This window comes from Bubalus bubalis, chromosome 9 (genome assembly GCF_019923935.1).
Source record: "Bubalus bubalis isolate 160015118507 breed Murrah chromosome 9, NDDB_SH_1, whole genome shotgun sequence".
NCBI classification, from domain to species: domain Eukaryota; kingdom Metazoa; phylum Chordata; class Mammalia; order Artiodactyla; family Bovidae; genus Bubalus; species Bubalus bubalis.
In genome coordinates, this window is record NC_059165.1 from 104,690,932 (window position 1) to 104,710,378 (window position 19,447).

General features: G+C 49.5%; 1 protein-coding gene across 2 annotated transcripts; it reads right to left on the reverse strand.

Annotated features, from left to right (window-relative positions):
• Positions 1-5,061: 5,061 nt before the first annotated feature.
• Positions 5,062-19,378, reverse strand: TMEM221 (transmembrane protein 221). Of its 2 annotated transcripts, none has more exons than XM_044948307.1 (4): positions 19,244-19,378; positions 11,586-11,934; positions 9,058-9,143; positions 5,062-6,524 (listed from the first exon to the last, which is right to left on the reverse strand). In XM_044948307.1, the coding sequence occupies exons 2-4, from the start codon at positions 11,903-11,905 to the stop codon at positions 6,055-6,057; spliced, it is 876 nt and encodes a 291-aa protein (XP_044804242.1). In that variant the 5' UTR covers positions 11,906-11,934; positions 19,244-19,378; the 3' UTR covers positions 5,062-6,054. The 2 variants fall into 2 exon arrangements, with proteins under 2 accessions (XP_044804242.1, XP_044804243.1); XM_044948308.1 differs by lacking the exon at positions 19,244-19,378 and having other exon boundaries at positions 5,062-5,629; positions 6,147-6,524; positions 11,586-12,545.
• Positions 19,379-19,447: the final 69 nt, after the last annotated feature.

Sequence of the window (19,447 nt, forward strand, 5' to 3'; positions counted from 1 at the left end):
CCCACAGGGCCTGGTGACAGACAGCCTCACAAAGGGACCAGAGGATCCCAATGGAGCTTGTCCCCTGGCCCCCAAACTCCTGACTTGGGCCACATTGATCAACACTCTGACTGAACTTATATCATCTTGGGCTACAGGGGATGGGGGCTTCTTGGTGGCTCAGGCAGTAAAGTATCCACCTGCAATGCAGGAGACCTGGGTTCAGTCCCTGGGTTGGGAAGATCCCCTGGAGAAGGAAATGGCAACACATTCCAGGATTCTTGCCTGGAGAATCCCATGGACAGAGGAGCCTGGTGGGCTACAGTCCATAGGGTCACAAAGAATTGGACATGACTAAGCAGCTATGCACACACAGAGGAGGGGAAAGAAGAGATTTATCCTTTTGCCTTTTGCTCTCTCCTGGGTGCTGAGAGCTGGGTATTGCAGGGACCTGAGTACTGAGAGAGAGATTTCTGAAGACATGCAGTCACAGCTCCAATGCTCACTAGCTGGTCACCCTGAGCAATGGCTTAACCTCTCTGTACCTCAGTTTGTCCATCTATACAATGGGCATCTCACTGGTCCTCACCTCAAAGGGTAGTTCTGAGGGGGGATTTTTGTGGGGGCATGTCTCTCCACTGTCCGTGTTGACTATTGCAAAAATGCTTCCTGGCTCTGAAAGTCCTTCTCTGCCGGAAGGTTTCTGCAGCCCGAAGTCCATGCAGAGTAGATGGCCTCTGCTAGTGGAAAACCCCACACTATGAAAGTGAAAGTGTTAGCCCTCAGTCATGCTTGACTCTTTGCAACCCCATGGACTGTAGCCCACGAGTCTCCTCTGTCTGTGGGATTCTTCAGGCAAGAATCCTGGAGTGGGTTGCCATTCCCTTCCCCAGGGGATCTTCCCAACCCAGGGATCAAATCCAGGTCTCCCACACTGCAGGCGGATTCTTTACCATCTGAGCCACCAGGGAAGCCCAAACCCCACAGTTGTATTTAAATGTTTCAGAGGCCGGCTGTGGTCCCTGCTTCTCTCCCCATCCCCAAATCAGAGCATTGATCTGTGCCAAACCTGAGCATCCCTTTTGGCCCCCTCCCTGCGGAATCCCACAAGGCTTCTATCCCATCATTCATTCTGCCTGTTCTTTTTAAAAACTATTTTAATTTATATATTTGGCTGAGCCAGGTCTTAATTTTGGCATTTGAACTCTTAGTTGTGGCATGTTGGATCTATAGTTCCCTGACCATGGATTGAACCCAGACCTCCTACATTGGGAGCATGGGGTCTTAGCCAGGGGACCACCAGGAAGTCCCTAGATTTACTCCTAACCAATGGAATACAGTAAGGGTTCTGGGACTTCACTTTTGTAACTAAGTTTAAAATACAAGACTTTCATCTTGTTGCAGGCTCTCTTGCTGTCTTTGATGATACATGCTGCTCTATAAAGAGACCCACATGTCACGGAACTGAGGGCAGCCTCTGGCCAACAGCCATCAAGGAACCAAGGGCCTCAGTTCCACAGCTCATAGGGAATTGAATCCTGCCAACAACACAAAGTGAGCTTCAAAGCAGATATTACCCTGGTTGAATCTTGATCACAGTGTGGAGGGGAGGACTCAGGAGAGCCATGCCCAGATTCCTGACCCACAGAAACTGTTAGATAAGAAATATGTGTTGTTTTGAGCTGCTGATGTTTAGGGATAATTTGTTATGCAGCAATAAATAACTGATACAAATGACAAGTATATTTAAATCAGGGAAAGAGAGTGTGCTGGGTTTTCAGGGAACATTTTTGTCATTCCTGTTCCATTTATCCTAATAAACTCAGTTGGCATCTCAGGTGGTCTTCTGAGTCTGAGGCTCTATTTGCCTTGTACCTAGAACCATCCTGAAGATGGGAGACTCATGAAATCTTTTCAACATTTTTATTTCACCAAAATATGTTTTAAAGGGTTTGAATAAAGTATTCTCTGATGGGAATGGGCCCCTTGTTGCTCTGAGCAATTTCCCTGAAGGTGGCATCTGGCCTTCTGTTCTAAATGTCATCATTCCAAAGGAAGCAAGAAATAAAGGAGAGAGAGGGGCTTCCCTTGTGGTCCAGTGGCTAAGACTCTGCACTCAGGGAGCCGGGTTCAATCCCTAGTCAGGGAACTTGATCCCACATGCCACAACTCAGACCTGGTGAAGACAAATAATTTTCTTTTTTTTAAAGTAAAGGAGAGAGACCAGGGGTTGTATTGAGTCGACAAGAGTGGTGACCCTTGTGGGAGTTAGGCAAGGTGTTGGCACTTGGCGGGCATCCAAAAATTAATAGTTCTTCTCAATCACAAATAGCAGAGTTAAGTGCTCTCAATATCCCATTTATGCCTGCTGTTGCAAAAGCGCCTTGAAGCTTGAACAGATGCTATCTATGCCTCCGTCCCCTCCACAGTAGTCTCTATGTGATGAAGGCCACTCACAGTAAATCCCTGTGGCCCTGCCTGGGGCCTCCTGTGGTCACAGGTGCATGTCTAGCTGGTACACAGGGACGGCCAGGAACGTGAGGGGTCAGTCCCCCAGGAACAGATCTCAGCTCATGCTGGATGGTGATGAGAGGATAAATACCCCAGCCCCTTGCCCCTGGAGTGGGGCCAACTTCCGTGTGTGTTCTATGCGTCTCCCTGGGGTCCCCAGTGGGATGGAGTCCCAATTGCCCTTAGGGCCATCTGCTCATTGGTGCCCACTGCAGGGCTCCAGGGCTTCTGGGGGACGTTGTTGTTTAGTCACTAAGTTGTGTCCAAACTCTTTGCAACCCCATGGACTGAGGCCTGCCAGCTTCCTCTGTGGGATTTCCCAGGCAAGAATAGTGGAGTGGGTTGCCGTTTCCTTCCCCAGGGGATCTTCCAGACTCAGGGATCGAACCCCGGTTTCCTGCACCGGCAGTTGGACTCTGTCACTTCCCAGATAAACCACATCTCAGCAATCGTGTCAGTCTTTGGTTCTGAGGACCCTAAACCAAGGCCACATCTTTGACAGATGTTGTCTACACCTTAAAGTGTGCCAGAGCGCCAATAGCGACTCGCGTTGGGGAGGAGCCACTGACACCCTTTCTGATTTGGTCCTCACAGCAGTGCTATGTAGGAGCCGGGGGAATTTGCCCGATTTTTAAAAATGTATTTGTTTATTTGGCTGCATCCAGTCTTAACTGCCATACTCAGGCTCTCCTGCTTTGACGTGAGGGCCCTGGAGTGAGCAGGCTCAGTAATTGTGGCACAAGGGCTTTGTCGTTCTGTGGCATGTGGGATCTTAGTTCCCCGGCCAGGGGTCGAACCCTCGTCCCCTGCATTGCAAGGCAGATGCTCAACCGCTGGACCACCAGGGCGGTCTCTGGTCCAATTTTTATAAAGAAAAAAACTGAGGTAGAGGTCGCATGACCGCTCCCTAAGCCAGGTCTGCACCAGCGGGCTCCTGGAACACCAGACTTTTGCCATTTTAAAATGTACAGCTCAGTATCAGTGCATGGGTCGCCTATATCTAGTTCTAGAACATTTCCATCACCCCAAAGGAGACCTTGTCCCTATTAGCCATCACTCTCCATTCCCCACCCCAGCCCCTGGCAACCACTGATCTACACTCTTATTGATTTGCCTGTTCAGGACATTTCATATAAATGGGATTATACACTACATGGCCTTCCGTGTCTGGCTTCTTTCAGCCTGATGTTCTGTAGGTTCACCCATGCTGCAGCATGCCAGAGCTCCATTCCTTGTCACGGCTCAGTACTGTTCCATTGTATGGAATATTATCGTATGCATCACTTTTTGTTTACTCATTCATCTGTTGATGGACATTTGCGTTGGTTCCGTCTTTTGGTGATTATGACTAGAATGAACACACACATACAAGGATTTGTTTGAACACTTGTTTTCAATTCTTTTGAGCCGCCTTAACTTTTGTCCGTCTACCCTAGTCCTGGCCTTGGGTGTGAGGCCTAGAAGTTCAACTTCTAATTCTCCTGACCAGTCCAGGAGATGAGGCATTCCTCACCCATAGCCACCTGGGGTCCTTCCTCCTCAACTCTCTTGCCCCTCTTCAGAGTCCCCAGGGCCTCCCCCATTCCAGAGAGTTCTCAGAAAACTGGAGTCTCCAATGTTTTCCCGGTGTGTGCTCTGTCCTGGATCCATGTGACAAGGTTATGTGCTTCTAGCCATCACCATCGCTGTGTGGTTGCACAGAACTGGCCTTGCTTCTCCGGCCTCTGTTTCCCTATCGGCGAGTGGGGTTGTCCTAAGAATTAACTAAAGCCAAGAAGTGCCTGGTGTGTGTCTGCAGTACCAGGCATGTGACATGACATGCTTTTTTTTGCCTGCACTGTGTCTTGGTTGCGGCGCACAGGCTCTAGAGCCGGGAGGCTCAGTAGGTGCTGCCTGCGGGCTCCCTAGTTGCAGCTTCGTTGCCCCATGGCACGCGGGATCTTAGTTCCCCAACCAGGGATCGAAACTACATCCCCTGCATTGGAAGGCAGGTTCTTAACCACTGGACCACCAGGGAAGTTTGATATTTGTTCTAACGTTATCCTCTTCCATTGATATTTTCATGCACACCAAGAGCCTGGATACCCCCTGAGACAGGTGCCATATAGGAGGAGGAGGTTTGTGTAGGCTCCCAGGGGGCTCAGGAAGGATGTGGCCCAGGGGAGTGGGGCATCCAAGTCTCTACCTGATCATTGGCTTGGGGACCAGCCTCCCCCAAGGCTGCTGGGCGCTGCCACCTCTCTGCCCATGGGGACAGGTCCTGGGGTCTTCAAGCCACTGTGTGGCTGAGCTTTCTCCACTAGGTGGCCCAGGAAGGGATGGACAGGTTGGGAGACTGCTGAGGACATTTGTCCATTTGGAGTGGGGGCAGGAACCAGGGCATCCCCACCCGCTGTGATATTTATATGCATGAGGATTTGTGGGAAATGGATCCCAGACTTGGCTCTACAAGGGGTACACTCTGTCCCCCAACTCTTGCCCTCCCCACCCCCACTCCTTCCAGTGCACCCTTCATCCTGGACCTAACTTGGCCATGTGGCACATTTGGTTGTGGCTCAAGTGACATGGAGATAATGGCATGGAATTTATTTTCAGGTTGCGCAGGACAGGATGGGGCCAGGACCTCTGGAGACCCCTGAGGGTCTGAGGGGCTCTGAGTTAACCACCAAGCCCCATAAGTTTCAAGAGTCCCAGAGACCAGCCATCAACCCACATTTTCTTGCCACCAGGCACCCCAACTAACAGAAGCACAGGTTGACAAGCATTGAGGACCTGCTGTGCATAGGCCCCTGGGATGACTCATATAGTGTCTCACAGGAGCCCTAGAAGAAGGAACCACTTCTGTTCCCATTTTACAGGCCAGGAAACTGAGACACAGAGTGGTGAAGCCCTCAGCCACAGGCACAGCCAGGAGTCTGGGTCCAGGTCTCCAGGTGCATCCGTGGCCCGGGGCTGCTCTGAGCTCGGCACATCAGGTTTCAAATGCTCACAGCCCAGAAGGAGTCGCAGAGTCTGAGACTTGCACTATCAGCAGCATGGAGGTTACAGGACCCAGGTTCGAATCCAGGCTCTGATGCTCAGTACTGGCCATGGGACCCTTGGTGAGTCACTGCCCCTCTCTGGGCCTCGGTTTCCTCATCTGTAAAATGGACGGAGATGTTTAGAGAACCACTTTCTAAGCTCTCCCCTCCCCCTCCTGCCTAGAACAGAATTTTATTCATTCTGGGCAGCTACATTTCCTTGTCTCCTCTATATTGAAGTGTGGCCACATGACTGTTTTGGCCAGTGATGTATAACCAGAAGGGTTCCAAGGCCTCTCAGGAAGACTTCCAAAAGCTCCTGAGTCAGTCCTGGCCTCTGCCTTTCTCTCTGAGTGAGGAGGTGAAGGTTGGACCCCCAGCAGCCATTCTGTGCCATGAGGCAAACTTGAGGCCAAAACTCAGAGATGCTGCGAACTGAGAGAGAAATCAAGTTGTACTGCTACTGTGGTTGAGCCTGGAGCTATCTCTACAAGAGTCCTCTTCCTGCTGCCCGACACTCGGTCTCTATCCCTGATCCTTGGGCTCACACCAAGGTGGAGTCCTTCCCTGAACCCGCTGGCCTATGGCCCAGGATGCTGCGCATCTCATGTGTGACCTCTCCCCAGCGCCCCTCACTGGCAGACGGTGTCCGGTGCATGCGGGATGCAGGCAGGCAGCTCTCCCGGCCTCCTCCCATGACTGCAGGTGCTGTGTCAGTGACCATGGGTCTGAGGGAGTCCCCCAGCTTAGGGAAGGATGAGTAGAGAGTCCAGTGATGAGTACCCTGCTGGGGCTGAGCCCTGGGGCCGGCCTTGGAGACTTCAGCAGGGCGGACAGGGTCATCTTCAAAGTGTGGTGGGGACGGTTCATGGAGGCCCCGGCGGGTGGTCCGGGCGGCCTGGAGCAGAGTGTGGGTCAATGCCGCCACCAGGACTAGAGCACCCAAGCCAAGGATGGAGGCAGCTGCTGCACCTGTCTCGATCTCGAAGAGCAGCAGGGCGTAGATGGACAGTGCTGGGGAAGGAAATGGCTCTCATTCAATGTTTGATCCCCAAGCCCTGGAAGAGCTCCCCGACATGGAAGGCACTTATAGAAAACTACATTATGATAGGCACATAGACTAACTCATCTAACCCTTCCACGAAGGCACTTATAGAAAACTACATTATGATAGGCACATAGACTAACTCATCTAACCCTTCCACACCTGACAAATGTGTCACCATGACATCTATTTTACTGTGTGTGTAGACGCTCAGTCGTGTCCAACTCTCTGTGACCCCGTGGATTGTAGCCCACCAGGCTCCTCTGTCCATGGGATTCTCCCGGTAAGAATACTAGAATGGGGTGCCATTTCCTCCTCCCGGGGATCTTCCCAACCCAGGAATCGAACCCGCATCTCCTGCTTTGGCAGGCGGACTCTTTACCCCTGAGCCACCAGGGAAGCCAGTGTTATGTGTACTTAACCACAATGGAAACAACCCAGATCTCAGACTTTCGCAATCCTTGTGATTGACCTGGAGTGAATCACAGTCCCTCTCTGACCTCAGTTGGCTTATCTGAACAATAAGACAGTTGGCGACCTGGCCTCAAGGACCGGTTCTCTGTTGCCCTATCCAATGTCCGGTTGGCACCTTTCTTTTCGGTGGGAACTATCCTGTGCATCCTAGGATATTTAGGAGCTTCTACCCACCAGATACCAGTATACCCTCCTCCATCTTATCACGAAACCAAAAATGTCTCCAGATATTAATTGCCCAGGGTCCCCTCTGGGGCAGAATCAGCCTCCATTGAGAGGTGCTGGTCCAGTCCCTAACCCCACCCTGTTCACTGGGCTAGGAGGACTGACCCGCTTCCCTGGCATCAGTGATGTACATGGTCCTAAGTCTTGGCCAGTCCGAGTGTTGCTTCCCCTGGTTGTAGTGATTGGTGCGTGGCTATCACATGACCCGAGTTCAGCCAATCAGAGTCAGCCCTGGGACCTTTGCTTGGACTATGGGGATAGGGGAATTTCCTTATGGCAGCAATTAAGGAGTTGCCAGCCTGGTGTGCTGCAGTCCCTGGGGTCGAAAATAGTCGGACATGACTTAGTAACTGAACAACAACAAAAAAAAGGAGAGCGGCTCAGAGTTGGTAGGGGGTTTCTTGGCACTTTGTAGACTGTTTTTAGGCTTTCTCCGGCTCTGCACTCTTGCTTTTCAACATGCCACACTGTATTATGTCTGGCATATTAAAGCGAGGCCAAGGACTTTTTTTGCTCTAAACATTTTTAAAAGGTCTTTATAATTATTATTTTGGTTCTGGTTAGCAATGAATGAATGACTGGCTGGACATGCTTGGGAATTCTTTCTGAGTGAGGTCACCTAACCTCAAAAAGAATATAAACGGGAGCTGAACAAATTCTTAATTTAATGCTTAATGAGGCTGACATAGTTTTTGTGCCCTTTGTGAGTTTTTGTGTATTTTAGGACAAGAATATTTTATTCTCCAAGTCTCTACAGTTTTGTCAGCCCCTGAAAAGGCTTGAGGTCATAGGTACTATGTTGAAAGTGCTTACAGATAAAGACTTCTTTCTCAGGGCATAGTGGGTGAAGAGGTGAAGTGAGAAGCATTTTCTTTTTTTCTGACCTCATTTGAGTGCCTAGATCCAGCCACACTGAAGCCACTAACCCCTGATCTTTTCAGATGGATGAGTCACTCCATCCACTCTCCTTTTTAAAAAAGCCCACATCCAGGGTATTTTATTAAGTCAAACAACAAGAGTGATGCAGTTAGCTATCCTGTGTGTACAAATTCCCACAATAAACCCTAGGCTCATATTTCATAAATAATCTTTTAAATATATCTTCCAAACTTCTATTTCTCTATTGTGGTACTAAGGAAAAAAACAGTAACAGCAAATCCCTTGTTATTCAGTAAGCTGATTTTTTTTCTTCCAGTAAAACAGGTTGTCTATAGGGCTACTAGAGATCTATGGATGATTTAACACTGAGTCTCCAGAATCAGCAACATATTTTTCAAGATTGGAACAAAACATAAGATGTAAACAGTCTCTTCAAAGAAATGTGATGATTTGATTTCTTTACCAGCATGTGTGGGTGATCAAAGAAGAGTTACAAACTAGGGAAGGAAAGACTGTGTGTCCTTCTGGCACCCAAGCTATTAGTATTTGGGAATTTAAAATTGCATTTCTGGTTTAGGAAGCTTTTTTTTTTTTTCTTAAGCCCTTCTTAAGCTGGATTCTGATATTTGTGATCAAAACACAGGTTTGCTAAGGCCAACCTGTGAAACATTATCTCCAGAAACCAGCAAAGACTGGGAAACTTTTGTTCAAACCAGGTGTAGACAAGTGATGAACCACGAGTGTTCTGAAGGCAACCACCGTTTATGGAATCCCCATGGATCAGGTGCCAGCCGTGTGCACAAGTGTCAGAACCAAGAGTGAGAAAGGTGGGCTGGCTCCAGAGCTGACCCTAATTGTGGGGCCATTACCCTTGGCTGCTCCAACTCAGGGTCCTACACCCCATGTTCTATCCGGAGCACATACCTGCCAAGTAGACGGAGACCCCACAACAGAAGAGGCCGAGAGCCACATGTCTGAGGAGGCGGCAGTCATAGAGAAACCAGTCAGACCTGGCAGGGAGGGGGGCAGGAAGAAAATGGACTCAGGAGGCAGAACTGGTGGAAGAAGCTTGGGGAGGAGAGGAAGGGAGAATGGTCCAGTCTGGGGAACCGGAGATCTATGTGAGGACCCAAACATCCACCCATGTATCTGTCCCCCTCCCTGCTCAATCATTCTTTACCATCCACCACCATTTACTATCCATCCATCCACCTATCCATCTGTACGTATTCAACCATACAGCCATCCATCCGTTTAACCATGCTATGTTAATCCATCCACCCATTAATTTAAACAGCCATTATCATCCATTATCCATTTGTCATTCACCATCCATCGATCCATCTCCCACCCCTGACCCACTCATCCATCATCTGTCTTCCAGTCACCATTCATTGAGCCAACCAACTATCTGTCCATTCATCCATCCTGTCATCATCCATTCCATTCCCCTCCCCCATAACCCACCGATGTAGTGAAAGGGAAAATGTTAGTCGTCTCTGACTCTTTGCCACCCTGTGGACTGTAGCCCACCAGGCTCCTCTGCCCATGGAATTTTCCAGGCAAGAATACTGGAGTGGGTTGCCACTTCCTTCTCCAGGGGATCTTCCCAACCCAGGGATTGAACCTGGGTCTCCTGCATTGCAGGTAGATTCTTCACCATCTGAGCCACAAGGGAAACAACATACTTATATACATCAGTCCACTAGAACATCCAACATTTATGAAGCAGCTGTTGCATGGGGATACTTGCTAGGCACCTGGCTTCCATTATTTTACTGACCATAAGCTTATTTGGGAATGAGGAAACTGAGGTGAATTTGTTATCAGCTGCAATAGAAACAGAGATTCCCAAGAGCTGTGTGCATTGAGGACATAATTTTGAACCTGGCCCTATGTTAAGATTTTCTGCTGTGTGCATGCTCTTCTCCAGTCCTGTGAGATCAAGAAAACGAGCTTCCATCATTGCTCACCTCCCACCAGTACCATAGAAATGGCTTCCTCCCTCTTTCTGCCAACTCCCCTCCTGACCCCTTTTCTGCACAGTAGCCAGAGTGAGTTCTTCCAAACCCACTTAAGTCAGATTATGCCCCTCCTGGCTCACACCTTTCTCAGAGTAAAAACCTAAGATCTTCACCAGAGCACAGGAACCTCTATATAATCCAGTACCTCTTGGACTTCCCTGGCGGTCCAGGAGTCAAGACTCCACACTGCCACCACAGGGAGTGTGGGTTCTATCCTTGATCAGGGAACTAAGATCACGCAAGTTGCAGTGTAGCCAAAAAAAATCCAGTACCGCTCACTTCCACTTCCTGGTCCTCATCTCCCTTATCTACCCCCACCTGAGTCACCTCCATCCCCCTTTAACACCTCAAGCTCATTCCTGCTCCAGGGCCTTTGCACATGCTGGTCCCTCTGTCTGGATCACAGTCCCTTAGATCTTGAGCCTCCTTTCCTTCTTCAAGTCTCAGCTCAGTCCTCCCTTGATGGTAGGACTCACCCCCATCCCCATGAGGGTTGGTCTCATCCCTACCCTTTCCTGCTCCACCACATCACCTCATTTTCTTCCCTTTCCAGCATTCATCACCATTTGACATTATTAATCTGTTTTTCTTCTTCATTATCTGCATCCCAGGAAGGTGGTCCAGATCCACTTGGATCCTGCTGAGTCCCCAATACCCAGTGCTGGTCTCAGCCCCCCTTGAACTAGCAGATGGAGGGTGCATGGTTTGGATAGGATTCAGTGGTAGAAGCGCCCATCTGATCAAATCTATGGAAGCCTGGGCCAGGATCCTGGCTCCCCTCCCCCAGGAAGGTGGGACAGCCAAGTCTTTGGCTCAAGGAACAGTCCTCACTCCACATGCAATGCCCCACCCCCTGTGCCCATCTCCCTGAGCTCAGGTGCCTGACAAGGAACCCTACCCCCACCCCCACACCCACCCCTAGCCAGGGCACAGGTTCCTGGCTCTATCAGCTTCAAGTTCAAATCCAGTCCACTCCCTTCCAATCTTAGCAGCTAGACTGAGCAGCCTCCCCTGAGACTAAACAGGAGGATGATCACGGATACCAGCCGTTCAGGGGGCTTCACTGTGCTAATCACAAGATGCGGGAGGCACCTAGAGCTTAGGGTTCCATTAAATAACAAGTGCTATCAACACTGGGGCTAGCTGACTCCAGGCCTTCTTTGAGCCTTAGTTTCCGCATCTGTGAAATGGGGAGTTGCAGCAGCAGTTGTACCTGCTGTAAATTTTCAACAAATACAGGAGAGAGGGAGGGATGGATGGAGAGAAGAAAGCGAGGGAGGGATGGATGGACGAAAGGAGGAAGGGAAAGACGGAGGGAGGGAGGGAGGGAGGGAGGAAAGCTCTCCCCCAAGCTGAGGCCCAGAGAAGGGCAGCGGCTCGCCCGGGCTCGTCCAGGCCCCAGCCAGGCAGTGGGGCCGGTCCTCCTACCTGTTAGAGCCCGGTCCCCGCGCCATCTCGGCGCCCAGGTGGCCGCAGAGCGCGGCGAGCAGCAGGCAGGTGAGGCCCAGCACCAGGGCAAGCGCGGAGAGCGCGGCTGCCAGCGGCAGCAGCGCCCCGGCCGCGTCCTCCGGCAGCCGGGGGCCGGCGCCCAGCTCCGGGCCCAGCCCGTCGATTCGCGGTCCTCGAAGCTCCGCGCGGCCCGCCTGCAGCTGGAACAGCAGCTGCGCGCCCAGCGCCGCCAGCACCGCCGCGGGGATGCCCAACAAGACCATCGCGGCCAGCACCCGGCCGCCGTATGACCTGGCCATTGGAGGGGTCCTGCGGGCCTGGAGGACAGCTGAAGAATCAAAGAGATTTTAGGGGGCAGGGCAGTTGAGGAGCGTCTTAGGGCCCTCGGCAATCCAGAATGGGGCGGTTTTTGAAAGTTGGAAGGGCCACAGAGAGCTTGGGACGCCAGTCGCGGTGGGGACCAGGAAGCGCTGGGAAAACTTGAGACGAAGTCTCCTCTCTCTCTCTGGGGACCCTGTGGGCGCCAGCTCCCGGCCTCCGGGCTCCTGGGGGACGTGGCCAGCAAGGGGCGGGGCGAATAAGGGGCGGATGCGGTCCCACGTGGGATGAGCGCACAGTGGCTGTGTCCAGGGGTCCTCACGGGCCACTAAACTCATTAAAGTGTCCCCCTTTCCCCTCCCGCCGCTCCAAGAGCCTGTTTTACCGTTGTTTGAGGGGAAAGAAAAGAAACTTGAACCAATTTTTAAATAATTCACTTTGTTACGCGATCTCTACCCGCGGACCTGGCAATTGACTGGGATGTGCCCTCCGTTCACCTTCTTTCAAGGCTGTGTGCAGAGACGTCACCACCTCAGAGAGGCCCTCCTGGACCTCTTTCCCAAGAGCACACCCGTCCTTCACTGCTAGACTTTGTTCTTCCCACGGCACCTTTTGGGGGGGGGGGTTATTATCTATTTTTTTTTTTTTTTGCATTTCAAGAATTTTAATGAACCCTATTTCTTGCATCTTCTGATACATAGAAAAACAGTATAACCATGAACTTGAAACATCTGTTCTTTGTGAGTAGCAGTAATATTTCACCAAGATTTATGTCTGATTACATGTATTCCTTAACAGCAAAATATATAAACTAGTTTCCTCCCACCTCTTCAGAGCAGCTCCTCAGAGATATCTGAGAGACTTGTCTCCCAGGTTATAGTCCTCAGTAAGACCCTGAATAAAATTTAACTCACAACTCTCACATTGTGTAATTTTCTTTTAGTTGACAACACAATATATACATATTTATGTGTCTGTGTATATTTCTCTGTATATGTATATATTAATCACAAAAGCATTTAGAGTGATTATTATTTCCTGTCTACCAGGGCTTGTCAGCATGTCTTCCATATAATGGACTGGTATGGTGTTCTGTGGGATGTCAAGATATTTGGGGTCCCTAAGTACTCTTGCCTGGAAAATTTCATGGGAGGAGGAGCTTGGTAGGCTGCAGTCCATGGGATTGCTAAGAGTCAGACACGACTGAAGTGACTTAGCAGCAGCAGCAGCAGCAAGGTCTATATTATGATAAGGAACAAAGGAACTGGCATTGCCTTGAGGCCTTAGAAAGCATCACTATGAACAAAGCTAGTGGAGGTGATGGAATCCCAGTTGAGCTATTGCAAATCCTAAAAGACGATGCTGTGAAAAAAAAAAAAAAAAAAAAAAAAAAAAAAAAAAAAAGACGATGCTGTGAAAGTGCTGCACTCAATATGCCAGCAAATTTGGAAAACTCAGCAGTGGCCACAGGACTGGAAAAGGTCAGTTTTCATTCCAATCCCAAAGAAAGGCAATGCCAAAGAATGCTCAAACTACTGCACAATTGCACTCATCTCATACGCTAGTAAAGTTATGCTCAAAATTCTCCAAGCCAGGCTTCAGCAATACGTGAACCATGAACTTCCAGATGTTCAAGCTGGTTTTAGAAAAGGCAGAGGAATCAGAGATCAAATTGCCAACATCCACTGGATCATGGAAAAAGCAAGAGAGTTCCAGAAAAACATCTATGTCTGCTTTATTGACTATGCCAAAGCCTTTGACTGTGTGGATCACAATAAACTGTGGAAAATTCTGAAAGAGATGGGAATACCAGACCACATGACCTGCCTCTTGAGAAACCTGTATGCAGGTCAGGAAGCAAGAGTTAGAACTGGCCATGGAACAACAGAGTGGTTCCAAATAGGAAAAGGAGTACGTCAAGGCTGTATATTGTCACCCTGCTTATTTAACTTATATGCAGAGTACATCATGAGAAACGCTGGGCTGGAGGAAGCACAAGCAGGAATCAAGATTGCCAGGAGAAATATCAATAACCTCAGATATGCAGATGACACCACCCTTATGGCAGAAAGTGAAGAGGAACTCAAAAGCCTCTTGATGAAAGTGAAAGAGGAGAGTGAAAAAGTTGGCTTAAAGCTCAACATTCAGAAAATGAAGATCATGGCATCTGGTCCCATCACTTCATGGCAAATAGATGGGGAAACAGTGGAAACAGTGTCAGACTTTATTTTTTGGGGCTCCAAAATCACTGCAGATGGTGATTGCAGCCATGAAATTAAAATTACGATGCTTACTCCTTGGAAGGAAAGTTATGACCAACTTAGATAACATATTAAAAAGCAGAGACATTACTTTGCCAACAAAGGTCTGTCTAGTCAAGGCTATGGTTTTTCCTGTGGTCATGTATGGATGTGAGAGTTGAACTGTGAAGAAAGCTGAGTGCAGAAGAATTGATGCTTTTGAACTGTGGTGTTGGAGAAGACTCTTGAGAGTATCTTGGACTGCAAGGAGATCCAACCAGTCCATTCTAAAGGAGATCAGTCCTGGGTGTTCTTTGGAAGGACTGATGCTAAAGTTGAAACTCCAATACTTTGGCCACCTCATGTGAAGAGTTGACTCATTGGAAAAGACCCTGATGCTGGGAGGGATTGGGGGCAGGAGGAGAAGGGGACGACAGAGGATGAGATGGCTGGATGGCATCACCGACTTGATGGAGGTGAGTCTGAGTGAACTCTGGGAGTTGGTAATGGACAGGGAGGCCTGGTGTGCTGCGATTCATGGGGTCGCAAAAAGTTTGACACAACTGAGCGACTGAACTGAACTGAACTGAACAAAGGCATCAACCAAAGATTGCACACTTGTTCCCACTTCATAAAGGCAAATCTATTCTGATTTTGGTTGCGATGTGAATGAAGAAGAAAGCATTCTCCAAGTCTGAAGCTCCATTATCAGGTGCCTGGTGCTGTGTTAATTTGCTCCAGAAGAGATTCCTCACTTAGAATTGTGATTTTATTTTTAATCACCACCTAGCTAAATTTGTGATGATCTGCCATTTTTCCATGACTCATCTGGCTTTTATTAGTGGCCAAACAGGGGCCCTAAGGAGACTAGCCACTGGGTTGGAAGGCAGCTATTCCAGGTGTATCAACTGAGACACTTGTGTGCAGAGCAGGGATAAGTGCTTCAGAGACTGGGGAAAGGTCGCTTCCTTGGACAAAGGAGGTTTGGGGCAATTTAGAGGTATGCAGTTTGCAGGCTCATGTCTGTCTAAATGTACCCATCCCAGGTCTCAGAGTTCCACCCATTTCCACCGGTGCTGTTGCCTTGGCATAACAAGCATGGTGAGGCTGACCATTTAATTGTGACGGCCACTCTGCAACTCACATGCTTAGCTCCTAGGTTTGGTATTAAGTCCAAGTATCTGCCTATAACCCCCAGGACATGGAAGAGTCCTCCAGAACTCCATGGATGCATCATAATTCTGTATAAAAATATATATGTGTGTGTGTATATATATATATAGGCTCATGGATGTTCTTTGTATATATTCATAACATTTAATTCCTTTTTTCCCCTATGTATGCTGTAAAAAGAAGGTGCATGCTCAGTCATGTCCAACTCTGCAACCCCGTGGACTGTAGCCTGCCAGGCCCATCTGTCCATGGGATTTCCCAGACAAGAATACTGGAGGGGGCTGCCATTTCCTCCTCCATATTTATTTATTTTTAAGTTTTAAAAATATAACTGAAACTTACATGACATAAAATTAACCATTTTAAAGTGAACCATCCAGAGGTCTTTAGCACATACACAACACTGTGCAACGTCACCTCCATCTAGTTCTGGAATTTCCATTCCCCACCACACCCCCCATTAGCAGCCATTTTCCATTCCCCCTCTCTCAGCCCCTGGTAGCCACTAATCTACCTTCTGTCTTCTACGAATTTGTCTTTTTTGGACATTTCATATGAAAGAAACCAGACAAAATGTGGTATTTTGAGTCTGGTTTCTTTCTCTGAGGCTAAGATTTTTAAGGCTCATCCGTACTGTAGCACGTGTCATTCCTTTTTTATGGCTGAATGATATTTCATTGTATGAATGGACCACATTCAGCTTATCATTCATCTGTTGATGGACATTTGGGTTGTTTCCACCTTTAGTTGGTTATGAATAGTGCTGCTAGGAACAGGTACATGGAACAATTTGAGTCCCGGTTTTCATTTCTTTCGGGTCTATACCCAGAGTGGAAAGGGCAGGGTTATAATGGTAACTATATTTAAGCTGTTGAGGAACTGCCTGTTTTACACAATGTCAGCACCAGACACCCCAAAATCATTTTGCATTCCCACCAACAGTACACCAATTTCTCGATTTGCACATCAACACTTGTTATTTTGTTTTTTGATTACAACCATCCTATAGGGTGAGAAGGGGTGTCTCGTTGCAATCTTGATTTGCATTTCTATAATAACCAGGGATGCAGTGCATCCTCGTTGGCCAATGCACTTGTTGGCCATTTGCGTGTCTTCTTTGGAGAAGTGTGTCTTCGTTTCCTTTGTTCATTTGGGTTGTTTTGTCTTTTCGCTTTCCTGCAGTACTTGGCATCTCTGGCAGCACAATGCATGCACTTTCCTGCTGTCTGTGGCTGGGGGGTGGGGGCGAGGCGGGCTGCTTCAGGACCGTGGGATGTCTACTTCAAGTGTCCACTGCTGCATTCCCTTTGTGTCTGGATCTGCACCCAGCACATAGTAGGTCCTCAACAAAGGCTTGCTGGACATGAATGAATGGGTTGCCTTGTACTCTGGCTCTGGAATTCTTGTAAAGTTTGAAATATCAAATCTGGAAAAGGTTTCAAAAGTAACACATTCCTGCTACATCCAGAATCTAAGGGTAACTGAGGTCAACGTGGCCTGATGCAAGCAGGTCTCTGTCTTAATGTATCAGGCCTGAAAGATGACATAGCCATCATCTGGACTTTATAGAAGAGGAAACTGAGGCCCCGAGAGGTTCAGTGACTCCCTGGGTCACACACTCACCACAGACAGCCTGGCTGTATAAAACCAGTGCTTTATACTACTTTCCAGAAATGTTATAGATCCCACTGGTTTTGAATTTCCAAGTCTTTTCTCCAACTTGGGGAGTCATTTATCTTTTTCAGGTTTCAAATTTTTGGGGTCTTTTGGGAAAAGTTTGTGAGCCTTGAGCCCCCAGCCCAGCACCTGATGGGTAAAATGACCGCAGGGTTGAGAGTACAGGGTGAACTTTCAGCAACAGGTGGCCTGTCCTCCCCTGGAGATTGGGGGTTAAGGATGAGCATGAAATGAATTATTTGTCCAGCCCCAAAGCCTCTGCTGCTGCTGCTAAGTCGTTTCAGTCGTGTCCGACTCTGTGCGACCCTATAGACGGCAGCCCACAAGGCTCCCCCGTCCCTGGGATTCTCCAGGCAAGAACACTGGAGTGGGTTGCCATTGCCTTCTCCGATGCATGAAAGTGAAAAGTGAAAGTGAAGCCTCTAGGGCCTCCCAAATCCGAGTCTCAACTCCTTCTCCACTTACCTTTTCCCTGAGCTGGGAGAAGGTGTGGGTTGCATTTATTAGCATGTTTAGCCCCACTCAGACGACACGTCTCGCCGCCAGGCGGCGCCAGAGACAAAGTGAAGAGATAGGTGCGCGGGGCGAGCTCCAGCTCTGGCTCCTTGGCTGACCTGCCAGGTAGAACCTTATCTTATTGTCATTTCCCAGGAGAAAGAAGGCTTCCCAGGTGGCCCTAATGGTAAAGAACCCTCTTGCCAGTGTCCGAGACTTAAAAGACCAGGGTTCAATCCCTGGGTAGAGAAGATCCCCTGGAGAAGGGCATGACAATCCACTCCAGTATTCTTGCCTGGTGTATCCCATGGACAGAGGAGCCTGGAGGGTTACAGTCCATGGAGTCGTAAAGAGTCCGACACGACTGAAGCAACTTAGCACAGAAGGAGAAAAGGTGGCTTAGAAAGGCGGAGGTGACTGTCTTATAGTCACACAGCCAGGAAGTGTTCCCGCCTGGCATTTTTGATATCTATATTCTGCTGTCTCTCCACCCCCTACCCCATCACGGGGAATCCTCGGGGTTCACCAAGGACAGGGAGACTGAACCCTCGCTGTAGGTCCGGGACTCAGCGCACATGGTACCAAATACTGAACTGCATCTTTTGTAAACGATAAATCTGTCGTTAAAGGATTGTTGCAAGTTAGTGCATGAAATACGTGAACAACTCATTTAGCGTGTGATGGGCGAGCCGTTCTCAGCACCATCATTCGATTTTAGTTTGTAATTTCCCCTTTTGCAACTATTAACCATCTCACCTCCTTCAGTCTTAAAGATATTTCTGAATATTTTAAAATATGAGTCAGGCATGCCACTGGAGAACCAAGACAGGCCCTGGGTGACAGATTCTGAGGGGGATCTCACCTAGAAACCTCCGTCATCCGCCCTGCCCTGGGTCCCACCCTCCATCTGTTGGCGGGGTTGGCGGGGTGGGAGTTGCGGGAGGGTGGGAGGGTGGTCAGAACTGACTCCATCAGGTCCTGCCCTGCTTCTCTCCGCCATGTCATTACACACCCCCTCACCCTCACTCACTCCTGGAGGGTGGGCCTCAAAAACACCTCTACGCCCCAATTCTAGGCTTTTCTTCCGCATCCGGGTAGCTCAGAGCAGCCCCACCCCTACCGCCCCTCTGCTCCTGGGGCTGGGCTCAGAATAAAGACAGCTTCCATCCCCAGCCCTGGGGTTCGGCTTTAAGCTGGGTCCCCTCCCTCTCAACTGAACTGAACCTCCCTCTTCCTGCGCTTCTCAGGTGGCCTTAGTGATAAAGAATCCGCCTGCCAATGCAGGAGACGTTAAGAGACCATGAGTTTGATCTCTGGGTTGGAAAGATCCCTTGGAATAGGAAATGACAACGCATTCCAGTATTCTTGCCTGGAGAATCCCATGGACAGAGGATCCTGGCAGGCCACAGTCCAAGGGGTCGCAAAAGAGTCCGATACGACTGAGCCACCGAGGACATCCTCCTTCCTGGACTGAACTCAGAGAGGTTCCTTCCCCTCATCCTGTCCCCCTTTCCCGCCCTGTTGAGCCTTTTCAGAGATTGTGCTTGCTCTGCCAGCCAGCCTTCCACCTTGGGGCTCAGAACAGCTTCCCCCACTCTGGTCCCGCCCACTACCGGGAGGAGGGGTTTGTCGCTGTTCAGTCGCTCAGTCGTGTCTGACTCTTTCCGACCCCATGGACTGCAGCACGCCAGGCTTCCCTGTCCATCCCCACTCCCGGAACTTGCTCAAACTCACGTCCATCTAGTCGGTGATGTCATCCACCCATCTCATCCTCTGTCGCTCCCTTTTCCTCCAGCCCTCAGTCAGGGGGAGATGAGGGCTCATCAAAGAATCGCTCTCCCCCCCGCTGCCGCACGCCCGGCCTCCTTGTGTTCTTTCCTACAGGGGATTCAGAACAGCCCCCAGCCTCCAGTCCCACCTACCCTTGGGGGTGGGGGG

Coding starts and splice junctions, on each gene's coding strand:
- TMEM221 (XM_044948307.1), bottom strand. CDS start 11,905: ATGGCCAGGTCATACGGCGGCCGGGTGCTGGCCGCGATGGTCTTGTTG. Junction 9,144..11,585: donor CGGGGACCGGGCTCTAACAG/GTAGGAGGACCG, acceptor CCTCCCTGCCAG/GTCTGACTGGTTTCTCTATG. Junction 6,525..9,057: donor GGTCTCCGTCTACTTGGCAG/GTATGTGCTCCG, acceptor TTCCTTCCCCAG/CACTGTCCATCTACGCCCTG.